This window comes from Hyperoodon ampullatus (genome assembly GCF_949752795.1).
Source record: "Hyperoodon ampullatus genome assembly, chromosome: X".
NCBI classification, from domain to species: Eukaryota; Metazoa; Chordata; class Mammalia; order Artiodactyla; family Ziphiidae; genus Hyperoodon; species Hyperoodon ampullatus.
The window spans coordinates 7751938-7778063 of record NC_136913.1 but is presented as its reverse complement, the minus strand read 5'-3'; the positions used below and the strand labels follow the sequence as shown (position 1 = coordinate 7778063).

General features: G+C 41.9%; 1 protein-coding gene across 3 annotated transcripts in view; it reads left to right on the top strand.

The window, feature by feature from the left end:
- Positions 1–26126, top strand: part of MID1 (midline 1) — a gene marked incomplete at its 5' end in the record, with an annotated part of 129577 nt that overhangs the window by 57026 nt on the left and 46425 nt on the right. For 2 of the 3 annotated variants that reach the window (XM_079727031.1, XM_079727029.1), the window contains 2 exons: positions 14907–15014; positions 23388–23536. In XM_079727031.1, coding sequence (XP_079583157.1) covers positions 14907–15014; positions 23388–23536 — 257 coding nt within the window. The remainder of the gene's footprint in view (positions 1–14906; positions 15015–23387; positions 23537–26126) is intronic. The other variant, XM_079727030.1, reaches the window with a different exon arrangement.

Genomic DNA, 26126 nt, shown 5'->3' with positions numbered 1-26126 from the left:
TCTAGCCCTTTACAGCAAAGTTTCCCAACTCTTGCTCCACATCATGGAAGACTCATCTCCAACCCTCACCTCCCACTGCATCAAGAAGAATAAGAAATACATTCGGGATTTGAAAGTAACTCGAAAATTCCAGAATCAGTCCTCATGTTATAGCTTCCAAAGCTATTGTTTTGGTGAAAGATGATGAAGGATACAAGTTTTGATTCATGCTAGAAAGTCCCCAGGTAACTGGCACAGGCCAAATGGCCCTAGAACATAAAGTGTTGATTCTATATGGACATTCCAAATAAACAGAGCTTCTTAACCACAGTGGTAGTTAACATTTATTGAGTAATTACAATGTGCCAAGCATTTCTCAGTGGCCTTCCATGTACTAATTCATTTAGTTCTCACCACAGTCCACCCCTGGGGTTTCTACCACGACACTGGTGACATCTGAGGCTTGGATAATTCTCTTTTCTAGTGGGGGCTGTCCTCAGCATCGTAGGATGTGTAATTAGCAGCAACTCTGACCTCTACCCTCTAGCCAGTAGCACTCACACACCCTCTCCCCGGCCCCCAGTTTTGACAACGGAAAATGTCTCCAGACATTGCCATTGTCCCCTGGGGGAACATCTGGTCAACCAGGTAGAAGTTGGTATTTTCTACATTATGCAGATGAGGAACTTGAGAAATGGGTAGTTGAAGCAAGTGGCCGAGAACATACAACTAGTAAGGAAGCAAGACCTGGTGTTCAATCCCAGCAAGACTTCCTCAGGACCCTGAGTTCTGAACTCCTGCCTGCTCTAGCCCTTGTTCACTCTAAATCATTTCACCTCGGGACTTCCCTGGTGGCGCAGTGGTTAAGAATCTGCTGCCAATGAGGGGGACACGGGTTGGAGCCCTGGTCCGGGAAGATCCCACATGTGGCAGAGCAACTAAGCCCATGAGCCACAACTACTGAAGCCCACGAGCCACAACTACTGAAGCCCGTGTGCCTAGAGCCCGTGCTCTGCAACAAGAGAAGCCACCGCAATGAGAAGTCTGCGCACCGCGACGAAGAGGAGCCCCCTCTCGCCACAACTAGAGAAAGCCCGTGCGCAACGAAGACCCAACGCAGCCAAAAATAGATAAATAAAATAAATTTAAACAAACAAATAAATAAATAATTTCACCTCGTTAGATGATTTTGCTTTACTGCAGAATGACCAACGTCAACAACATGTTGGATGGTCTTGTTGCGTGTGCTGCTCTTGGGAGAAAAATTCTTTTGTGGTGACGTTTCCAAGTTTTAGGCATTAGCAGTGGCATTCTTGCCGGACAGTTTTAATGTATCGTTATCATTATGTTTCATTTATAGGAAGGCTTTCATTGCTTAGCTCACCACAGTGTGTTGCTGTTTTTAATGGCATCTCGATTCGTTATCCAGCGTTCAAGCTTCATAATTTTAGAAACCTCAAGAAAAGAGGATTTATCATGAGGTTCCTGGGAGCTTTTTTTTTGATCCCATAGTGGAAATAAAACAAAATCCCATCTGGATAGTTAATCAGTATGTATAGTTGGTCTCCTCTGGGCCAAATCGTTTTCCACCACGTCACTCTACAGTAAAGGTTGGATTACATGTGGCTTTTATCCATGCCGTCACTACTTCTCACCAAAAGCACTTGATGAAGGAATTCCATTTTTTTTTTCTTTTGAAAAGCCTTTCTTGGACTTTTAAAAGTCTTAGTGAAAAGTGTTCAATATTAAGTTAACATGCTAAATATTATATTTAAAAAGGTTATCCTGTACTCTAGTTTCTCCTCCAAAGACAGGGACCCTGGGAACGTGGCCAATTTTTCCTCTCTCTCATCTCCTTCAGCTCAGTCCACAAATATTTGACTTCGGTGTGAGAGAATTTTAGGATGGAGATTACATATAAACATATTATTGATAGATGAATTACAGTAATACAGTCTGCTCTTTTCTCAGCTCTTCTTGGCTCAGTTTTATATACAAACTCAAATATTAGAATCCCTTTCATTGTTCCTTCTGGCAGCTCTGTCTAACTCCTGCCCCAGGCTCTGGAATGTTCATTACAGCTGCCTTGGACAATAAAACCCAAAGCACCCTCAGATCCTCACATTTTTCTTTGCACCTGGTCAGCAGTCTGCAGTGGGACGTAGAGCCTACTTGCACACAGATTTTCCGGTACCCTCGTCTTCCCGGCCACATCATCAGCTCATCTGCTGCTCAGTGGTGCTTTAGTTGCTCCAGCCCTGGGCATATGGGAATTCACTCCTCCGGTGTTTTTCTTTTTGAATGAGACAGGTTTGTTAGGGACATTGTGACATATAACAGTGTGAAATAATAGTGTTATTAAGATACAATAACACTAATCCCTTTAAGTTTGGATGCAGACTCAAAATTCCATATTCTTAGTAGTAGAGAAAAGTGCTATTGAGTTTAAACAATAGCAGCAATATCAACATAGCAGCAAACCATAAAGGGTTTTTTAAAAATTTATTTTTTGGGGGGCCTCCCTGGTGGCGCAGTGGTTGAGAGTCCGCCTGCCGATGCAGGGGATACGGGTTCGTGCCCTGGTCTGGGAGGATCCCATATGCCGCGGAGCGGCTGGGCCCGTGAGCCGTGGCGGCTGGGCCTGCGCGTCCGGAGCCTGTGCTCCGCAGCGGGAGAGGCCACAACAGTGAGAGGCCCGCGTACCGCAAAAAAAAAAAAAAAAAAAAAAAAAAAAAAAAAATTATTTTTTTGAAGTATAGTTGACTTACAATGTTGTGTTAATTTCTGCTGCACAGCAAAGTAATTCAGTTATACATATCTATACATTCTTGTTCATATTCTTTTCCATTATGGTTTATCACAGGATATTGAATATAGTCCCCTGTGCTCTACAGTAGGACCTTGTTTATCCATTCTTTGTATACTAGTTTGCATCTGCTAACTGCAAACTCCCAATCCATCCCTCCCCCTTGGTGACAACAAACCTGTTCTCTAGGTCTGTGAGTCTGTTTCTGTTTTGTAGATAAGTTCGTTTGTGTCATATTTTAGATTCCACATATAAGTGACATCATATGGTATTTGTCTTCTTCTTTCTTATTTAACTTAATATGATAATCTCTAGGTCCATCCATGTTGCTGCAAACGGTATTATTTCATTCTTTTTTATGGCTGAGTAATATTCCATTATATGTATATACCACATCTTTTTAAAAAAGATTTATTTTATTTTTGGCTGCCTCGGGTCTTAGTTGTGGCATGCAGGATCTTTGTTGAGGCATGCAGGATCTTCATTGTGGCGTGTGGGTTTTCTCTTCTCTAGTTGTGGCGCAGGCTCCAGGGCACGTGGGCTCTGTAGTTGTGGCGTGCAGGTTCCAGAGCACGTGGGCTCTGTAGATTGTGGCACGCAGGCTCTAGTTGAGGTGCACAAGCTCAGCAGTTGTGGCACGCGGGCTTAGTTGCCCTGCGGCATGTGGGATCTTAGTTCCCCGACCAGGGATCGAACCCGCGTCCCCTGCATTGCAAGGTGGATTCTTTACCACTGGACCACCAGGCAAGTCCCTATACCACATCTTCTTTATCCATTCATCTGTTGATGGACATTTAGGTTGTTTCCATGTATTGGCTATTATAAATACTGCTGCTGTGAACATAGGGGTGCATGTACCTTTTTGAATTATAGTTCTGTATGTATATATGCCCAGGAGTGGGATTACTGGATAATATGGCAACTCTATTTTTAGTTTTTTAAGGAACCTCCATACTGTTCTCCACAGCGGCTGCACCAAGTTACATTCCCACCAGCAGTGTAGGAGGGCTCCCTTTTCTCCACACCCTCTCCAGTATTTCTTATTTGTTGATTTTTTTAATGATGGCCCCTCTGACTGGTGTGAGGTGATATCTCATTGTAGTTTCGATTTGCATTTCTCTAATAATTAGCAATGTTGAGCATCCAAAAAAGAGTTTTGACCTTTCTCAAGGTCACCATCATTTGAATCATGGTACAGCTTTGCTTTTGCCAGGAGGACCAATTCTAGGCAAATTTGTAAAGTAGACATTTGTCTTTTAAACCCCCAATCTCGTTGGTAGTGATTTCAGGGGATCAGGTTTAGAGTCTTAAGCCAAAGGGGTACAATATCAAGAGTACACTAACGGTGGGCCAGCGTGGTAGGGGGCTCTCCTGGGCTGCACAGGTTGGCGGGGGCACCAGTCTCGTGCTTTCAAAGTGAATGGTGGGGACTTCCCTGGCGGTTCAGTGGTTAAGACTTCGCCCTCCAATGCAGGGGGTGCGGGTTCGATACCTGGTCAGGGAGCTAAGATCCCACATGCCTCGTGGCCAAAAAACCAAAACATAAAACCGAAGCAATATTGTGACAAGTTCAATAAAGACTTTAAAAATGGTCCACATCAAAAAAAAAAAAAATCTTAAAACAAACCCAAAGTGAATGGTGGCCTGTGGAATTGTGCAGTGCCAGCACCCTTCTTCCCTCAACACCCTGAAAGAAAGTTTCCTTTCCCTAGCACGTCGGGGTCATCCTCTCCTAGGCTTACTTCATTGTTTGCACTGGGTATGAATAGGAAGTGATCTATCAAGTCAGCATATCCTTTTCACAGGAGGAATTTAAAGGTTTTACTTTGAAAATCTAGAGGTTTTTCACATGCATATTAGTCCAATTCCACCTGTGCGAAGTGGCCAGATATTTTTCCCCGTTGATAGAAGAGTTCCATAAAATATTTCTAAAGATGTGAAGGCCACACATATCTGAAATCTGATGACGTTATACCCTGCACTGAACATCTCAGTGGAATACAAGTCAAATTAAAAGAGCAGGGACGGGCTTCCCTGGTGGCGCAGTGGTTGAGAGTCCGCCTGCCGATGCAGGGGATGTGGGTTCGTGCCCCGGTCTGGGAAGATCCCACATGCCGCGGAGCGGCTGGGTCCGTGCGCCATGGCCGCTGAGCCTGCGCATCCAGGAGCCTGTGCTCCGCAATGGGAGAGGCCACAGCAGTGAGAAGCCCGCGTAACGCAAAAAAAAAAAAAAAAAAAAAAAAAAGAGCAGGGACTTCCCTGGTGTCACAGTGGTTAAGAATCCACCTGCCAGTGCAGGGGGCACGGGTTCGAACCCTGGTCCGGGAAGATCCCACATGCCGCGGAGCAACTAAGCCCGTGCGCCACAACTACTGAGCCTGTGCTCTAGAGCCCGCAAGCCAAAACTACTGAGCCCATGTGGCACAACTCCTGAAGCCCGCGTGCCTAGAGTCCGTGCTCTGCAACAAGAGAAGCCACCGCAGTGAGAAGCCCGCACACAGCAACAACGAGCCATTGCAGCCAAAACTAAATAAATATATTTTTTAAAAAAATTAAAAGAGCAAGTTTTTAGAAATACTTAGAAACTTTACAGACTTCTAAGGAACATTTCACAGACACGTAGTCCAATTTTTAGTGTGTGGATGTAATTAAATCCCTTTAATGTTCATATACATATGACAAGAACAAAGTAATAAATTGTCCATTTCACGCCACCCCTTCTGTGAAATACTGTAACACTATTACACCATAAAATTTAGCGGGGGGACTTTTTACTGGGCCTGGCTAACCAAGTGCTCTGGAGAAAACAGCCAACCCATTTATGTGATCATTAACTAATCTGGGGAATGTGTACATGTAACTGCATTTCTAAAAAAGGCAGATAAACTGTGCACCCAGGGGCAACTTACATGGGACTGTGGCTGATTCTTGGTAGCTGATCCAAGCGTGAATGCGGCCGGTGGCCCTGTGCTGAATTAGCTCTCAGGGCTACTACTAGGGTGAGACGGGAGCAATGGCCTCACATCATTATTCAACTTGCCAGTTTGTCTTCCACTGGGCTATCATGGATCAGAAAGTCAGAGTCTGTCCAAGAGAAGCTGCAAAATTACCCTAGGAATAGGAGACAGTGGATTAGCAACTCCGTACAAGCAGGACTCTCTTCTTCTGTATCTTACACATTTCCCTTCCCATTTTACCCTTCCTGCCCCCAAAAAAGTTAGTTTAGGACAACTGTGGACACCCTAGATAGAAGATAAATACAATCCATTCCGTTATTCACAGTAATTACACTCTGTGAAGTCACCAGGAGCACTGGCTAATCATGAACCATTGCTCGTCAGGGAAATACACACACACATACATACACACCCCACACATAGATTATAATCTTAAATCCTAAAAACAAGTCATCCTGGTTGATTGTATTTTCTTTATTTTATAAACAAGAAAAGGAGGTTTCGAAGTGTTAAGTGATTTGGCTGAGGTCGCCCCACTAACAAATGCTAGAGCGGGGACTCAGACCCAGGCTAACTGGCTGCAGAGCCGACGCTTCTTGCTCAGTGCTGTGCCACTTCTGTTGTCCCCATCCTATGGTTCTATGAGAGCTGGAGCAAGAAGGCAGAACGTGTCTTGTTCAACCGCAGCTGGCTGCTGGCTCATTTTTTTCACGCTCTGAGCCTGTCTGCAAATGGATGTGAAAAGGCCCCAAGTATTGATGTGGAGGTCAGAAACGAGTTTTTAAATGTTTGCAAGGAGGTCTGTTAAATCCATCATACTCCAATAAAGATGTTTAAAAAAATAAAATAAAAAGACATTGCTAAATACAAAAACAAAAAAGCAGCATCAGGAGTGCCTGCAGACACCCTTTCCACATCTTTTGGCTGGTTCCTTTTCATCCCTCGAGAGACTTGTCAGAGAATTCTTGTCTGATCGTGACCACTATTAAAAAAGACCCTTAGGCCTCCCTGGTGGCGCAGTGGTTGAGAGTCTGCCTGCCGATGCAGGGGACACGGGTTTCTGCCCCGGTCCGGGAAGATCCCACGTGCCGCGGAGCGGCTGGGCCCGTGAGCCATGGCCGCTGAGCCTGCGCGTCCGCAGCCTGTGCTCCGCAACGGGAGAGGCCACGACAGTGAGAGGCCCACGTACCGCAAAAAAAAAAAAAAAAAAAAAGACCCTCCTCTCAGCCGTGTTCGATCCCATTACCCTCTGTGATTTCCTTTACACACATCACGATCTGAAATTTTTATTTATTTCTTGGCTTGTTCAGCCTGTTGCCCTTTGCTTACATGTAAACTCTGTGATAATGGGAACTTTGTCTCTCTTGGGTCACAATGTATGCCCAGCACTTGGAATGCTGGCTGATACACTGTGGGAACCCAGTTGCTGTTATTTGAATGAATAAGTGAATGGAAAGGTGAATGGGTCAACAGTGGTATGTAGCTCTTTCAAGGTGAAGGCTGCAAGTGTATTCTGAGAGCAGTCATGGCTTGAGCTTGTGTTACATCGGCTATGGTACTTCCAGTCTCCGAAAAGGTGTTCGTTAGGGCCTTAAAAAAAATAGTGTGATAACTCCGGAAAGAAGAAATAAGTTCTGAAAGAATTGGGATTAGATCTCACTTTAGAAGACTTTAATTTAGAGTATTTTGCAAAGAGACAAAGTTAGTACTAAAGACTAGGAGACAACGGTGGGGAGGAGGACGCATTTCGCGGCAAGAAAGGAAGCTGTAGGGACTTCCCTGGTGGTCCAGTGGTTAGGACTCCATGCTGTCACTGCCCAGGGCCCGGGTTTGATCCCTGGTCGGGGAACTAAGATCCCACAAGCCGCATGGCACAGCCAAAAAAGAAAAGAAAGGAAGCTGTAACTCCAGATGTAGAGAAGATACATGGTGAGCACATGGCTGAGGCCAACACAGAGATGAGGTGAGAGGGACCGAATTTCTCCTCTTGAGGGGCTGATGTGATATTTACTCATGAGTGCAATGAAGGTGAGAAAAAAAAGTAGCAGGGAGGAGCCTGAAATGGGAAGAGGGCTCAGTTTTAAGCTCTATTTTGTCCTGCGATGTGAAGGGCTCTATAGGAGAAGCACCCTATTTCCATGTGGTCCAGAGGTGGTATACAGCAGTTGCTACCACTGGTCATCGTTCCTAATTCTCTCCACTCGCCTTGTGTTTAGGTTAAGGACCAAGAAGGAGACTTATGACACAAAGGTAGAAGTGGAGGTCTGTAAAAGAGGGTTTGGGGGTTGTTTCTTGAACCCTTAGATTGGCCCTACTCAAAGCACTTCCATCAGCCTTCGTGGTTTCTGAATCAAAAGATGTGAATCAGAAATAAAAGCTAAAATCATAACCAGGAGCTGCCAGCTTCCAAACCAAAACTGGGAGCTGGAAACACCTGAACACACTGCAAGTAACCAATAAACCCTGCCATATTTTAATGAATAGCTTGTATAAGAAATGAAGTCCAATGAAATCATTAACTTTTTTTTTAAGTGACAAATGAAACAGCACAACTGGAAAACTTCTTTGTACTGGAAGGATTTTAGAAATATAGGATAGCATTCAACTCATTTTATTGTACCTTTTGGAATATAAGAATGGTAGGGTTACACATATTTGGAAGCTTCATCAAAGTTGGAAAAGAGATTAAACTTTCCCAGTTTCAAAGGAAGGTCACATCTGTATTCTTTGAAAGATCTAAGGATAGGGCTTCCCTGGTGGCGCAGTGGTTGAGAGTCCGCCTGCCGATGCAAGGGACGCGGGTTCGTGACCCGGTCCAGGAAGATCCCACATGCCGCAGAGCGGCTGGGCCCGTGAACCATGGCCGCTGAGCCTGCGTGTCCGGAGCCTGTGCGCTCCGCAACGGGAGAGGCCACAACAGTGAGAGGCCCGCATACCGGAAAAAAAAAAAAAAAAAAAGATCTAAGGATAATACTTGGCCTAAAATGATCAGATGATATTCCCCAATTTCTTGGAATTTATATTTTGGGACGATGGTGGTTGCAGTATCAGCTTTCTCAAAACATATTTGGCTCAACAAAGTAGATTTCAGTCCACTTTGTTGGTAAAACAAACCTAATTATCGTAAATATCGATTAGTCAGAATTTGGATTAAATTGAACCCCACATTATGATGGTGACTGAGACACTTTTCCTACCATAGAGTAACCCAAATTGCAATGATTTTGAGAGTGAAATAGATCCCAAACTAAATCATAGTCTCTTAACAAAATGACTTCCTAATACAGACAATACTACCTCAGATTTGTCTATGGCTTCATAATGTAAGTCATTTCCCCATATATTATTCCTCATATATTGTGGTATTGTATTTACCACAAAAATCCCACTTGAGGGCTTCCCTGGTGGTGCAGTGGTTGAGAGTCCACCTGCCGATGCAGGGGACACAGGTGCGCTCCTCGGTCCAGGAAGATCCCACATGCCACAGAGCGGCTGGGCCCATGAGCCATGGCCGCTGAGCCTGCGCGTCCGGAGCCTGTGCTCCGCAATGGGAGAGGCCACAGCAGTGAGAGGCCCGCGTACCGCAGGGGGAAAAAAATCCCACTTGACTGAGAGAACAGATAATATTCACCTCATTTTACAAAATAGGACAACTTAGAAATGGACATACTCGACTTTCTCAGTATCATCCTATGAGCAGAGTTCGTACTCCATACCACATTTCATGGCACCTACTTTAGAGTTACTAGCAGGGTCTTACTAGGTTCAGTCAAAACCAGAATATCTTCTTTTTGGCGGGGGGAGTACAGTTGTTTTACAATGTTGTGTTAGTTTCTACCGTACAGTGAAGTGGGGTTCCCTGTGCTATACAGCAGGTTCTTGTTAGTTATCCATTTTATACATATTAGTTAGTATATATATGTCAATCCCAATCTCCCAATTTATCCCACCTCCCCTTTCCCCCCTTGGTGTCCATACGTTTGTTCTCTACATCTCTGTCTCTATTTCTGCCTTGCAAACTGGTTCATCTGTACCATTTTTCTAGATTCCACATATACGTGTTAACATATGATATTTGTTTTTCTCTTTCTGACTTGCTTCACTCTGTATGACAGTCTCTAGGTCCATCCACGTCTCTGCAAATGACCCAATTTTGTTCCTTTTTATGGCTGAGTAATATTCCATTGTATATATGTACCACATCTTCTTTATCCATTTGTCTGTCGATGGGCATTTAGGTTGCTTCCACGACCTGGCTATTGTAAATAGTGCTGCGATGAACATTGGGGTGCATGTGTCTTTTTGAGTTATGAAAACCAGAATATCTTTAACCAGAGAATATGTTAGCAGCCACATCAAAACCTAAGGACCTCACAATATGGTCAATTGAGTTTTGACCAAGTGCTAAGACACTTCAATGGAGGAAAGAATAGTCTTTTCAATAAATGGTGCTTAGGCAACTGGATATCCATAAATATAAGGATGAAGTTGGACCCCTACTTCTCATAATAATACACAAAACCTAATTTAAAATGGTTTGTAGACATAAGTGTAGGAGATAAAACTTCTAGAGGAAAACTGAGGTATAAATCTTCATGACCTTGGATTAGGTTTCTTAGCTACAACACCAAAAGCACAAGTGACAGTAGAACAATAGATAAATTAGACTCCATCAAAATTTAAAACTTCTGGCTTCAAAAGTCACCATCAAGAAAATGAAAAGACAAACCACAGAATGGGAGAAAAGATTTGCAAATCACATAGCTAATAAGGGACTTGTATCCAGAATATATAAAGAAATCATACAATTCAACTATATAAGACAAATGACCCAATTACACAATGAGCAAAGGATCTGAATAGTCTTATCTCTAAATTAGGTACACATATGGCCAAGAAGCACATGAAAAGATGCTCGACATCATTAACCATCAGGGAAATGCAAATCAAAACCACAATGAGATGCCACTCCACACCCACTAGGATGGACAAAACAAAAAAGACAGACAGTATCAAGTGTTGACAAGGATGTGGAGAAATTGGAAGCCTCACATACTTCTTGTTGGAATATCAAATGATGCAACCCCTTTGGAAAACAGTTTGGCAGTTCCTCAAAAAGTTCAACACAGAATTAACATGTGACCCAGCAATTCTACTCCTGTACTCAATAAGAATGAATACATATGTGCACACACAAATTTATACATGAATGTTCATAGCAATATTGTTTATAGTAACTAAAGAGTAGAAGCAACCCGCATGTCCATCTACTAGAGAATGGATAAACAAAATGTGGTATATTGCTTAAAGGGATGAAGTACTGACACATGCTATGACTTGGAGGAATCTTGAAAACATTATGCTAAGTGAAATAAGCCAGACAAAAAGGATCGCATATTGTTTGATTCCATTTTTATAATGTCCAGAACAGGCAAATCCATAAAGAGACAGAACATAGATTAGTGGTTACCTAAGCCTTGAAATGGGGTGGGTAGCAAGACTGTGGAGTTACTGCAAATGGGTATGGGAATTCTTTAGGGGATATTGAAAGTTTTCTAAAATTAGATTGTGATGATGATAATAGAACTCTGAGAACACTCAAACCCACAAACCGTACACTTTAAATGGGTGAATTTTATGATATGTGAAGTATATTTCAATAAGGCTGTAAAAAAAAAAGAAAATCAACACCCTCCCCCCTTAAAAAAAAAACTTAAGACATATTTTTGTGTCTATACAGTCCTAGAAAACCAATAAATCCAATACCTGCGTATTGAGTGCTTGTAATATATCATGATAGCTACTTGCTTCATTACATTTTACCTTGTCTCTTGTTGGAAGATCATTTTCACTGTCTGTTCATTCAACAAATAGTTTTTGAATGCCTATTCTGTGCCAAATATGGTGCCAGATGCTTGGGATAGATGCCTCATTTCATACAACAGCCAAAGATCCCTCCCTTTATGGAGCTTGCATCCAATTGGATTTACCTTGATTGTATGTTCAAGTACAACTTAGCTCTGAGGGCTCATTCTAGGAGATACTTTTCAAGTGTAAGGTGCTATTTTCCAGAAATTTCACTTTCTCCATTATAATGGGCCCATGGTTTCAATATGATCCCACCCTTTTCACAGCTCAGTTGTAGTCAGTTATTAAATTCAGGTTGAAGTCAAAAGAAATGACAAGAAATTTCTTGAGAGTAGTGGGGTTTCAAGTAAATATTTCCATAGATAGCTCAACTTATTTGAGAAGCCTCAAGGGGAACTAGAAATGATGACAGAAAAGTAATGGTAAGAGAAATTGAGCCCAGTGATTAACTTCCTTGAAATATTAGCCTGAGTTCCACGTTCTGTGCTTGTCCATCAATGCATTCTTAATTCTTTCTTTTGTTTATGAAACATTTAGCAAATATGTCTGTGTGCTAATCTGACATAGGACATGATCTCATAGTTCGCTGCAAATGGCCAGTGACCATCATCTCCTCAATAAGGCAGTATCTTGAGTTGTCTCTCTGCCCTGTCTTACAGTGAACAGGAATAAAACTCAAGGAATCCTGGTCTCTGGAAACAGGACATGATTTCTCTGAACAGCCATCAGTGAATTTTTATTCTGAACTCCTGACCCCACTTCCGGTTTGTGTCATTCATAGAGATTGAAATTACTCCAGTTAAAGAAAGTATCCCTAATCAAAAGGGCTTAATGACTGGGCCATGTCTCCTCCCTGAGTTATACTGGAGTAATCAGTGCTATTGTCCTTCTTTGTAACACTGCAGCTTCTCCTGCGCTGTGTTAAAATCATAAAACTCATGCATGCTATCTCCATTTCCCACAGCTGTGATTTCTGGGTCTCTGTCTGTGAATAAGCATTTCAGAATTGTCATGAGATGGAGGAAATAGCACGTGCAGAGTATTTCCCAAGCCCAGTTGCCAAGAATGAGCTAATTTTAACCCTCCCTTGCATACAATGAGCCTTAAAAACTACAAATACAAGCCATTCTACAATGATCTACCTTGCCAGGACAATGGCAGGCTTTCATTGTAGAACCCCGGCCTTCCTGAAGTATACCAGAAGTAAGATTTTAAATTATGCCATAAGATTAATAAGATATTCAACCATCCTCTTCCTTTTTGATGTTTTTATAGTGATTAAATACAAAGTTTATGTCTGTATATAAAAGAAAAGTTAAATAAATGTAATGTAACCTTGCTATCTTACTTTTGGAAAATTTGTTCAAAAGATATTGATCATAATCTATCCTCCATAAAAGAATAATATTAGCTTTTTCTAACTTTTTATGTTTAACAGGCTAAAATTGCACTTTCCTTCAAAATATAAAAGCAGGAATTGCAAATATATTTCAAGCGTCAATTTTCAATCAGTTGGTAATAGCTACATACGTGGTGTGTTAAGAAAGATCCTGAGGGACTTCCCAGGTGGTCCAGTGGTTAAGACTCCGTACTCCCAGTGCAGGGGGCCTGGGTTCGACCCCTGGTCAGGTAGCTAGATCCTGCATGCTGCAACTAACAGATCCCGCACGTGGTAACAAAGATCCCGCATGCTGCAACTAAGACCCAGCGTGGCCAAATAAATTTTTTTTTTTTTTTTAAAAAGAAAGATCCTGAGGTTCAGTATGGCTTAGCAAAAAAGACTGCTATCATTGGATAATAAATATTTTCCAGGGGTGCAAGAAGATAGGGAGTGGACATGTAAGTCCTATATTTGCCATCCCTGCATAATTGGAAGAAGAGTTAACATTTAAAATATCTTTTCATAGGAAACACTCTTGCACTGTTGGTAGGAATGAAAATTGATACAGCCACTATGGAGGACAGTATGGAGGTTCCTTATAAAACTAAAAATAGAACTACCATATGACCCAGCAATCCCACTACTGGGCATATACCCTGAGAAAACCATAACTCAGAAAGAGACATGTACCACAATGTTCACTGCAGCACTATTTACAGTAGCCAGGACATGGAAGCAACCTAAGTGTCCATCAACAGATGACTGGATAAAGAAGATGTGGCACATATATACAATGGAATATTACTCAGCCATAAAAAGAAACGAAATTGAGTTATTTGTAGTGAGGTGGATGGACCTAGAGTCTGTCATACAGAGTGAAGTCAGAAAGAGAAAAATAAATATGGTATGCTAACACATATATATGGAATCTAAAAAAAAAAAAAAGGTTCTGAAGAACCCAGGGGCAGGACAGGAATAAAGATGCAGACATAGGGCTTCCCTGGTGGCTCAGTGGTTGAGAGTCCGCCTGCCGATGCAGGGGACACGGGTTCGTGCCCCGGTCCAGGAAGATCCCACATGCCGCGGAGCGGCTGGGCCCGTGAGCCATGGCCGCTGAGCCTGCGAGTCTGGAGCCTGTGCTCCGCAACAGGAGAGGCCACACAGTGAGAGGCCCGCATACCGCAAAAAGATGCAGACATAGAGAATGGACTTGAGGACAGGGGGAGGGGGAAGGGTAAGCTGGGACAAAGAGAGTGGCATGGACATATATACACTACCAAACGTAAAACAGATAGCTAGTGGGAAGCAGCCGCATAGCACAGGGAGATCAGCTCCTTGCTTTGTGCCCACCTAGACGGGTGGGATAGGGAGGGTGGGCGGGAGACACAAGAAGGAGGGGACGTGGGGATATATGTGTACGTACAGCTGATTCACTTTGTTGAACAGCAGAAACTAACATGTAAAGCAATTATAATTATACTCCAATAAAGATGTTTAAAAAAAGAAAAAAGTAGACAAATAAAAAAATAAACTATCTTTTCATGACAGATATAGAGAACAAACTAGTGGTTACCAGTGGGGAGAGGGAAGGGGGGAGGGGCAAGATAGGGGTAGGGGATTAAGAACTACAAACTACTATGTATAAAATAGATAAGCTACAAGGATATATTGTACAACACAGGGAACATAGCCAATATTTAATAATAACTATAAATGGAATATAACCTTTAAAAATTGTGAATCACTATATTGTACACCTGAAACATATAATATTGTATAGCAACTATACCTCAATAAATTCTTTAATAAAATATTTTTTCAGCAATTACCAGAAATATACTAGTCTACATTAAAAAAAGAGCATTTAACTAAAACAAATGCCAAATTAATGCTCACCATTTTATCTATCCCATAGGTCAATGCATCACGTCAAGAAGCCAAATTGATGGAGGAGTGTGATCTTCTTATTGAGATCATTCAGCAAAGACGACAGATTATTGGAACCAAGATCAAAGAAGGGAAGGTACGATTTCTAGGGCCGAAGGTTTTGTATTCTCCACCTAGAGAAAATATACTCCCATGCACTTCAATAGCTTAGGAAATATTGAATGACCCCTTTTTCTATATTGTGTATAATCTCGTCCTAGGTCTTTAAGACGTACTTCAAAGCCTCTTGGTTGGCCATTTTTTCCTCCATCCTTTCTTTGTGTTATGGTCTCCTATGCATACCTGTAATACAAAGGCTGCTCCATTACCCAGCTCCAGGGCACAGCATGGAGCTCTGGTCTATTGTAGCCACTGTTTTCCATCTCTCTTCTCTATGAGAAGGTGGGTTCCATAGAGGAAAAGTTCATTTCATATTTATTGGTATATCCTAGCAATCAAAACAGTATTAAATAAATGTTTAAATGAATCAGACTTTATATACAGAAATTATGAAGTGCTTTCTCGTGCTCTTGAGGGAATTTAGACAGGTGTCATTTCATCGTGGCAAAACTCCTGTAGTTTCACTATATCTTATACCCCTTTGTGGATATACAATATTAATAGTACTTCTTTGCTAATGTTTGTATGTTTAAAATTCCTATGGTTTTATAGTAAACTATATTCAAAAAGCAATTCACAAATTTAGGTTATATTCTTTATGGCCATCTTCTTATTTATTCAAAATTCATTCAGAAATGTTGATAACTTAAGAATCCATCACTTTATTCTATTTTTAAATTAGTCATATTTTTATTGAAATACTTATGATCTACTTTATTTTCCCCATTTCTCTGCCACCCTCACAAGACAATTTTGTAAATATCTAAAAATAGAAACATTCATCCCAGATCCAGTCAGTTCATGAATTTCTATTATTACTGCTCATAACTATAATGACACGTATAATTAAATCCAGTTGGCAAGTATTAAGTAGTACACAGATTACAACAGCTAATGTATGTGCTTTTCTCTGTTTTCTTCAAACTTTTAAAGGTGCTTCTAATATTGTAGAATGTTTTAGACTGCTTTGTCTGTATAGATTGAAAAAGATTTATACATGTACATTGTGATGGTGATCAGAAGAGTTGAAGTCAAATCCAATAGTTCTGGAAGCTGTTCCAGTAGATTATCAAATTAATACACAATTATTCCCTGGCCAGGGACGGACTCAGATGTGTTGAACAGCTACTTTCCCCCACATACAACTTACTCTGAGTGTCAGCCTGGAATCTGTACAGGATCTACTTCCTCTTCTGTCATCATGCACCATGTGTATTTCTCTTAATACCTGACGTCTTCCAGGTTCGCAGGCACATGAGAGCCTGAAAACAACTGTAATTAATTATTAACATACTTGTGGAAGGTAATTTGTTGCCTTTACGTGGTCATGTGCAGGGATCAGCTCTCAATATGCATATTACTTCCTTATTGCTGCTGGAACAGATTCCCACAAACTTGGTGGCTTAAAACAACACAGATTTATTGATACCTGACCTTTTGGAGGTCAGAAGTCTAAAAGCAGTCACAACTGGGCTAAAGTCAAGATTTCAGCAGTGCTGTTTCTTTCTGGAGGCTCTAGGGCAGAATCCATTTCTTTTCTGGCTTTTAGAAGCCACCCACATTCCTTGGCTTGTGGTATCTTCATACCACTCTGAGCATTGCACCCATCCTCAAATCTCTTTCTCTGGCACAGACTCTCCTGGTTCTCCCTCATAAGATTATCAACCAGATAATCTAGGATATCCCCCATCCTGCACTTAATCATATCTGCGAAGTCCCTTTTGTCATGTAAGGTATCATATTTTTAAAACTCCTGGGAATAGGATGTGGGCATCTTTGGGGGCCCTTATTCAGCCTGCAGTGACTCTCCGCCCCAACTTCCTGGCCAGCAGGTCTTCCTTTCCCTTACGTAACTTCCCAGCATGAGGGTTCCTCTCATGAGCTAGAGCAAAGTAGCGAAGGGGTGTGTGTCCCCAGTTCCAGCCATGGTGATGCATGGGCTTCATGCTCTGGTGCACCCACTCTACCCTGGGCACATGTCTGTGATAAGGAACATAGTAAAATAGAAAAGCAAAGAGACACATAGCTGGGCCCCAAACCAGATAAATATCTCCATGGGCCAGAAATAGAAAAAAACTACAAAGCCATGATGGTGGCTTTTTAAGACACAGGCTCCTGGGACTTGGTCTGGAAGAGACTAAAGCAGCAACACCTTCAACTCCTGTGGCTAAATAGTTTTGGAAATGTTGGGGTAAAAGGGCTAGAAGTGCTCCAGATGGTATGGGAAAGTGAAATCAGGCATTTTGGTTAATGCCATGGGCTGTGTAAGGCTTCTTAGTTCATTCAAAGGGACCGAAAACAGATTATTGCCAGCCTTCACCTAGGGTCGTAGCTGTTAGCAAACTTCAGGCCTGGGAGTCTAGAGTAAGTCAGCTGGGTTGGAGGCTGGCTCTGCACTGTTTCTCATACCTACACAAAACGGGAGCCTCAGAAATGCAGAGATAATACAAGATTCTGGAATGAGGACCCCCAAGGATGGGGTGAAGGAGACTGTAAAACAGCCAGGATAGGCTAAGCAAGGTGGGTGAGGGAGAAAAACATTATGAATGACTTCAGCCCTTGAAAACAGAAACTCAAACCACAATTCCAAAGCAAATAAAGAGATCTTGAATTTCTAAAAATACAGCCAACAAAATCAAAGACATTTTCTCACCTCAGTTGAAATTAATTTTATGTGAAAATGTTAAGATGTTCAAAGAGATACATGAAGGAATAACTTCTATCTTAAAAGAGCAAAAAATTGTGAAGCCACAAAAGAAGGATGTGAAATACGAAAAAAAAAAAAAGATATAAAAGTAACAAATTAGAAGTTTCAGAGGGAAAAATGTATGCACTGAAATGGCAAAGAAAACTCAGTGGGAAGGGAATTTTGGAAGCTGAGTTTTAGCCTCCACATAGGGGAGGCTGTCTACACATAAGAATAGGAAACTGGATCCGTACTTGACACCACATACAAAAATTAAATGTCAATAGATCATATACCTAAATGTAAAAGGTAAAAACTCTGAAAATTCTAGAAGAAAGAAAACATGGGAGGAAATCTTGGTGAACTTTGGTTGGCCAAAGATTATATGCACTGGCAGAAACATAAAAGAAATATTTACAAACTATAGAGATAATTATATATTGTATTTCACCAAAAGTAATAACTTCTCCTCAAAAGGCACTCTTAAGAGAATGTAAAGACAAGCCACATATTAGGAGAAAATACTTATAAATTATTTATTTAATAAAGTAATTGTATCCAGAATATATAACAAATTCTCAAAACTCATTAATAAGGAAATAGATGACCCCTTCACCAAAATGGATAAAAGATTTGAATAGATACTTTACCAAAGAAGGTATAAGGATGGCAAGTAAGCACATGAAAAGATGTTCAAAGTCATTAATAATTAAGGAAATGCAAATTAAAACCTCAGTGAGATACCACTACTTACCTACTGGGATAGTTAAATTAAAAAGCTGGACCATGCCAAGTGTTGGTGAGACTGTGGAGGAACTATAGCTCACACACTGTTTCTAAGAATGGAGACGGTATATTTCAGAAAACTGTTTGGCAGGTTCTTAAGTAGTTAAACATACACTTACCATTCGATCCAGCCATTCTAGGTGTTTACCAAGAAAAATGAAAGCGGATGTTTATATAAAACTTGTATGTGAATTTTCACGTTAATATTAAGGGTAATATTAAGGGTAATTTCCTGACTGGAAATGACCCAAAGTCTATCAACAGATGAATAGATGAACGGTTTGTGGCATTTCCGCACAATGCAGTACTATCCAGCAGGGAGTGAACTCTTGACACATGCAACAGCATGAATCTCAATATAATTATGGTGAGTGAAAGAAGCCAGACAGAAAAGAGTATATACTGCATGAGTGTATTCATACAAAATTCTAGACATAACACTTTCTAATAATCTACAGTGACGGAAAACAAATCAATGGATGCTGAGCGATGAGTGACAGGGGTGGGTGGGATGAATTACAAAGGGACAGGAGGAGAATAGGGGGGTGATATATATGCTCATTATCTTGAATATGAGGACTGTTTCATGGGTTTACACGTATTTGAAAACTAATCAGATTTGTACTTGAAACGTGCAGTTTCTTATACATTAATTATATCTCAGTAAAGCTGTTTATAAGACAAGTAAATTGCACATTTATACAATGCAACAGTCTTCAGAAATTAGAAGTACCGAACTAGGGTGATACGTATTCATCTGGACAAACCACAAAAAGAGAAGCAAGTTTTATGATGACTCTTAGGGAATGAGAAGTATTATATAAAATGTGATGAACTACAAAAAAATCCCATATAATGTTTAGGCATATATACATCAGCATGCTTGGGAGTCATCAAGAGGGTGTTCTCCTCTGGAGAGGGACATGAATGAAATTAGGGAGGGACACACCAAGGCTTCAGTGCCATCGGTAATATTTTACTTCCTTTTGAAAAATCAGATGCTACTGTGATGAAAACACTGAGATTTGCTAAAGCCGGTACTGTGTACGGGACAGTTGATCATATGACCTTAAAAACGGTCCGTATGTTTGAGATGTGTCACTTTTTTAAAGTGCCCGTTTGCTCAGGGATATAATCTCAGAAGGCAGTGTTACTTGGGAAAGATGAAGAGATGAAGGCCCCGTTCAGCTTTCCACTGAATTACTACTGTGGTACACGACCGAGGACTGGTTCATCCCAGACCCGGGAATTCACAGTGACTAAGTCCCTGGCCAGGGCATTGGGTGTCAGAGATACAGAAAAGAAGAAGATCATGGGTGCCAACGCCCTGGAAATCAGAGAGGCTGGGCAGGGAGGGCACGTATGGACCTGGTGCCCAGTGAGGGTGCCCAGGCTGGTGGTTGGGAAGTCTGAAGACACTCAATCCAGAGAAGGGCTAGTGACTTTGCCCTCATCTGTCTCTGGTGCCAATCACAATGCCCTTCGATCTGGAGGAAACAAACCCACCGCAAATCCTCCAACTGGGGAGGTTGCCAATCAGGCGGTGTTAAGCATTAGCACATGCTGGTAATTCCTGCACTCAGACCATTGCACCGTCTTTGAAATAAATAGCTCAGCAGCCTTTATACTTAGACTGATTGGAGAGTCTCAAGCTCTGAGAGTCCCCGGGAAAGAACTGGCTTATTTCTTCAGTAGTAGGGGGTAAATTTCACGCCAACACAGGAAAAGCTGACAGCAAACTCCAGATTAAGCCAATTATGTGTTTATGTTCAGACACATACCTATTGTAGAAGGCTGCAGCTAAAGAGAAAAAGGGTCCCTTCTCGTCACTGCTTTTATGTACTCTGAATCTCCAAAATGTAAGATAATTACCCTGGACTACATGTCAGGGCTTTTGTATAGCCTGATAGAAACACTGAGGACAGTCCTTGTTGATTCAGATGCTTGTTTTAACTGAGGATCAATGGTTTGGACCAAACAATTTTGGGATGGGAACCCTACGTATATATAAAAGCATTTAAAATACATTTAAAGAAAAATAAAGGGCCACTTTTCAAAAGCATTTGTCAGGTAAAATAAACAGCAAATAAATTGATTTAAATAGGCCTATGTCCCCAAAAGGAGGCAGGGTATTTATTTCCATGATGAGTGTGGAGTGAATTCCACAAATGACAATGTGCAGTCGCACTTCCCAAAGGAAAAAAAGAAGAACAGTGCCAACGTGGAAAAAATTTTAAGTAATATACTAAAGAAGTGTTTTCTAATGAAGAAATTCGAATATTGCTAAATACTCAGTGTGTGATTCTGAAGTGTGGTACCACATAGGACAGCGTTTCACAGAGTGTGTTCAAATCCAGGGCCATCTGATCAGAATCATTTAAGTCAGCAAACTTTTTCTGTAAAGGGCCAGATAATGAATATTTTAGGTTTTTCCCTTTGGTCTCTATCGTAACAGCTCACTGCTGCCCAATGGTGTAGTGTGAAGGCAGCCATAGATGATTCATAAACAGATGCATGTGGCAGTGTGCCATTAAAACTATTTCCACAAACAGGTTGTGTGCTGGATATGGTCCACAGACCATAGTTTGTGAACTAACTTAGAAAAGTTTTTCTTTTCTTTTTTCTTTTTACTGAAACCCACAGTAAAAAAATACATATAACATCAAACCCAGCACTGACACACACACACGTAAACAACACACACACACACAGAGAAATAAGTTTTACAAAACTATCTTGCCCTTTCTACCAGGAATGCTTTCTGCTACCTTTTTTCCTCCTCTCCTCTTTCATTTAGTTTTTTAAATGCTAATCCTGTCCATACTGACGATTCATCACCTGCAGATCAGAAAGCATTCATTGCTTGTTAAAATGCAGATTCCTGCCACCCTGCCAATTACAACCCCTCACCTAGGATATGCGAGTGCGGGGCCCAAACATCTACAGTTTTTCTTTAACAAAGGTCCCCAGCTGATTCTTGCGCACACCAGGTTTGAAAAGCTCCAATCTGGTATATCAGATGGAATTGTACACTGAACTAAAATTAAAATTGCGCCAACAGTTTTTTGTAAAAAATTCCTATATTTTCAAAGGAGGCTCTCATTTTGGCTTGCTTCAACTTATGCATGATTTAGGGCTTTTTTTTTCTTCTTCCTTTTCCTCTTATGTCGCTTTTAATTTCCAGTATCAGGATAGAAATTTTTTTAAAAAGAAGAAAATTGGAGTTCAAGCATTTTTCCATCTGTCATCTGTGGGGTCACTATTATTAGGTATACCGAAAGGACATGAAGTTATTCAAAAGGAATATTTGGCCCTTATGTTGTTGTTGTTGTTAGAATTGTATTAAATATTTCTTCCTCTGACAATTTCTGATGGATGCGTTCTAATATCTTGAATTGGACTCTGTGCCTTTCTTAGCTTTACCTCTGGATATAATGATGTTAGCAGCTGAATTCTATTTGGTGTAAAACAAGTGTTATTTTATTCAACTAATGAACACAGTTAATCTGCGGTGATGGTCACTATAATTATATACAATGAGGTAAATCTTTTACCGGGCTTAAGATAACATACTCTTTGCCCCGGAGTTTTGACACTTCATTTCTCTAAGCCTTTACTTTCAAGAATCTTTCTCACTTTTGCCTGCAGTCTTGTGGCTGATGCCTCACGATTCAGCATTCATTTCCTTTGTTTGCTGTAGTAAGACAGAGCTGAAATTGGACAGTCCTCAGAGACCTCAAGTCCTGACATCTCCTTCCTTCCTTTTCTTCTATTAGACTTGCGCGGGGATGATAATGATGACTTGGAGAAAGGAGGAATTTCTTGGAGTTAGCAGGAATTCTGGAGGGAGCCTGAGCCTCCCTACCCTTTCACCCAGGGCTGTTTTCCGTTTCGGAATGATCATAAAGCCGGCCAAGACCTGTCCCAGGCTGTGTGCACCAGGGCACCAGGCGCACGGCAATTCCAATTAGCCGTCTCATTTGAACTTGGCTTCTGGCCAGAGGGCTTCATCTCTGAGCACATTGCAAACACCAGAGCAAATGGTCAAGTGGGTTACCGTGGACTTATCTTGGCCTGCCCTAGAGGTTATGGTCAATTACGTTTGAGGGTCGTTTGCAAGCAAGACGGAATCAGGAGTTGGAATGGAGGCTGGAACCAAACGTGCGTTTTTATCCCGACTGGGAAATGCTTATCAAAATAGTTTTAGTTATCAAGTAAGCACAAAGTGCCTGGAAATGACGTTCCCGGTGAGGGGAAATGGGCCAGCTGTGCTTTTTTTGGCTTTCTCTCATCTGTTCAACAGGAAAAATATTAATCAATGGAAAAAAATGCTCCCTTTCTGTTAATTTAACACAGGAGTTGGAGATAGTGTGGGAAATAGTGATGCCTAATGTTTTTACATCGCGATTTTATTACATGGATGGCAGAGAACTTTTTAGAAAATGGTTTTGACTTAAGGCACACATTTGCACCTATAGAGGTGTTTTATTTCCTTAGTGGCCCAGCTGAAACATGGAACTAGAGAACGTTTCAGGCTTCCCTGCGATCTTACGGTCATGAAGGTGTGAGGGAAGGGGTCCGGTGACCCTCTGTAACTCACACTGGGCAACACCTTTTTCCCCCATCAACAGGGAAGCAATTCGCAATTCAGGGTTTCCTCTTCAAACAAATTAGCGACACTTCTCCAAGGAGATAAAGCATAGCTAAGACAAGAGTGCCGTAGCTGGGGTTTCCGTCTTTCTCTGCCTCCTTTTTGAAGGTTTACTGAAGGATGACTCGCATACAATAAAACGCGCGCACCGGGAGGGTCCAGCCCGACACATTTTCGCTACGCGAGCCCACCCGTGTAACCATCTTCGTGCCTCTCTTTTGTTCAAGGTGATGAGGCTTCGCAAACTGGCTCAGCAGATCGCAAACTGCAAACAGTGCATTGAGCGGTCGGCATCCCTGATCTCCCAAGCGGAACACTCTCTGAAGGAGAATGATCACGCGCGTTTCCTACAGACGGCGAAGAATATCACGGAGAGGTGAGTGCGGGGGGTTGCTGGGAAATTCTCGGGCGCCTGGGCTCCTGTGTCTGGGGTGTGATTGGTTGGCCTTGCCCTGCCTTGCCTTTGTTTGCATTTTCAAGGCCGAGTACCGCAGAGAATAGAGGCTTTGAGGTGCTTTGTTCCAGTTAAAGATGCTTCCCTTTGACGTGTCAAAGCCTTTTCAGTATCAGCCTAGAGTTCAAGGCCTTTGAAACAAGAGTCCGCCAGTTAGAAAGAATAAAATCAGCCTGCTTTTAGTGGGGGAAGAAAGCTTATAATGGCACAAAACGGCATTTACTGTGACTCTCAGACCTGACCTTATCGTATACTTGATAACAAAGCATCAAAATGAAGACCAAAACATAAAAGGGAATCTTTTCTTCCATCTCAGGGCTTATCTAGTTTTAAAAATCACCCAGGTGTTATTCTCTGTTAGGCCTGTTTTTATTTGGTTGAGAAGCTTTGCCTCTCCTGAAAGGTCAAGGCCGACTCATGTGGGAGAGAAAGAAAGGACAAAACTGTCAACTTCATACCTCCTTCTTTTAAAATATTCCTTATTCTATGGTAGGGGGACATAAAAATGACATGATTTGAATGGGCAGGTCAGCAGTGAAACTGACGGGTCAGTATGCCTTCAGTACTCGTACTGGATGGGCATAAAAGTACTCACCTTCAGTGATGCAAACGCCTATAGCAATTCTTGTGGAGCCCCGGAAGAGCACCTAATGCCACCTAAATGACATCTCCAACCAATGCCAGTGGCCTTGACCCTTCATTCGTTCAAAGTTTCAGAGCCAACTGATCCTCTTCCAAAGCCATGATAGAAGACTATCCCTAGAAGACCCCCAGACAGCTCCTTCATGCTGGTCTATCATCCTAGAGCAGGAGTCTGCAAACTTTGCCTGTAAAGGACCAGAGAGTAAATATTTTCAGCTTTGCAGGTTATCAGGTCCCCATCACAACAACTCAACTCTGGGTAGGTCTCCAGCAGCCTAGCGTAGATGGAAATGAATGGGCAAGGGTGTGTTCCAATAAGACCATTGACAAAAACAGGCCAGATTTGGCCCTCAGGCGGTACTTTGCCAACCTTTGGCCTAGGGCAAAAAATACCATCTTCCGACTTGAATTTCTTCGAGGAAGGAGAGAGAAAACTAATGCTTCTGGAGGGCTTGCTTGTGTTGCACACTGTGCTAATTCTCAAAATACCGCACAGAGGTAGGCAGTGGTATTTCCGTTTTCACTGTTCCTTCAATGGGAGGAGGGTAGAGTATCTTTACAACTTCTTTGTGTTACTTCTTCTATTTGAGAAAATCTCCTCTGAGACTGGTTAGATACTTATCTCTTCCAAAGCACGTGGATAACAGCTGGTTATCATCCCTTTTATATCCTTAAAATGATCTCCTCCCTTCTCCAAGAGCGGCCAGCTTCTTTGCTCATGACTCGTAGGTTCCAAGTATTTAATTGTCTTCGCTGCTCTCAACTGCCTCCAGTTGCCTGAAATATTCATGCTAAAGTTAAAAACTGCGAACGGCACTAATACTCCAGTGTACCCAGGACACTCTACTAGACAGCGTTTACACTTACGTCATGGTTTCCAACTGGGATCCAATAGTGCTTTTCTCCAGCTGTAAATTGTGAGATGTCCAGATGAAATGGCGAGTGTGAGCTGCACGTCTCAGCAATCCCTAAAAATCCGATACAGTCTAACACGAATAAATCCTCACCTAGCAGGGGGGAGAATGTGGCCCCGTAACAGTTAAGAGAGAACTTAACTGGAAGTTAAGACCTGCATTTGAAGTCTAGCACGAGCGCGTGGATGCCCACACGTGATCTCCCTCCGACCCAGCAGGTCATACCTGGATCTGTTCAGCTCTACTCTCACAAGCCCATCTCATCAAGAACAGAAACGTGACCGATTGCTCTTTCTACAAATGAGTTGTATCATATACTGTATTCTCAAGCCTCACTAATATATAGTTCTTCGTGTGATTGTATGTACACTTTTCTAAAATGATGTTAAATTAGCAAAACTCTTCACTAAGTCCAGGCATAAGAAAGTTGGCCCACTGCTTACGAGAAGTCTCAACGTCCATCAAATGTGAATACGTAGTGCCTGTAAAATTTTGCTAGGAGCGCTTGGCCCTCTGTTTCTGCATCCTATCTCTTTCTGTCTCTATTTGTCAATCCTCTTGGTCAATTCCTGAGCCCTTTTCCCTTTCCAGCAATTAGAATATAGTAAAAAGGCACTGGGCTTGGACTTGGAATTTGGAATCCTGGATTCAAATCCTAGAACTGTCACTTTTTGACTGTGGTTCTTTGGGTTTCTCCAAGAGCTTTTTTTTTAAAAAAAAAAAAAAACATTTCTTTTTTTCAAATTTATTTTTGGCTGCATCGGGTCTTAGTTGCAGCAAGCGGGATCTTTTTTTTTTTTTTTTTTGCGGTACGCGGGCCTCTCACTGTTGTGGCCTCTCCTGTTACGGAGCACAGGCTCCGGACGCGCAGGCTCAGCGGCCATGGCTTACGGGCCCAGCCGCTCCGCGGCATATGGGATCCTCCCGGACCGGGGCACGAACCCGTGTCCCCTGCA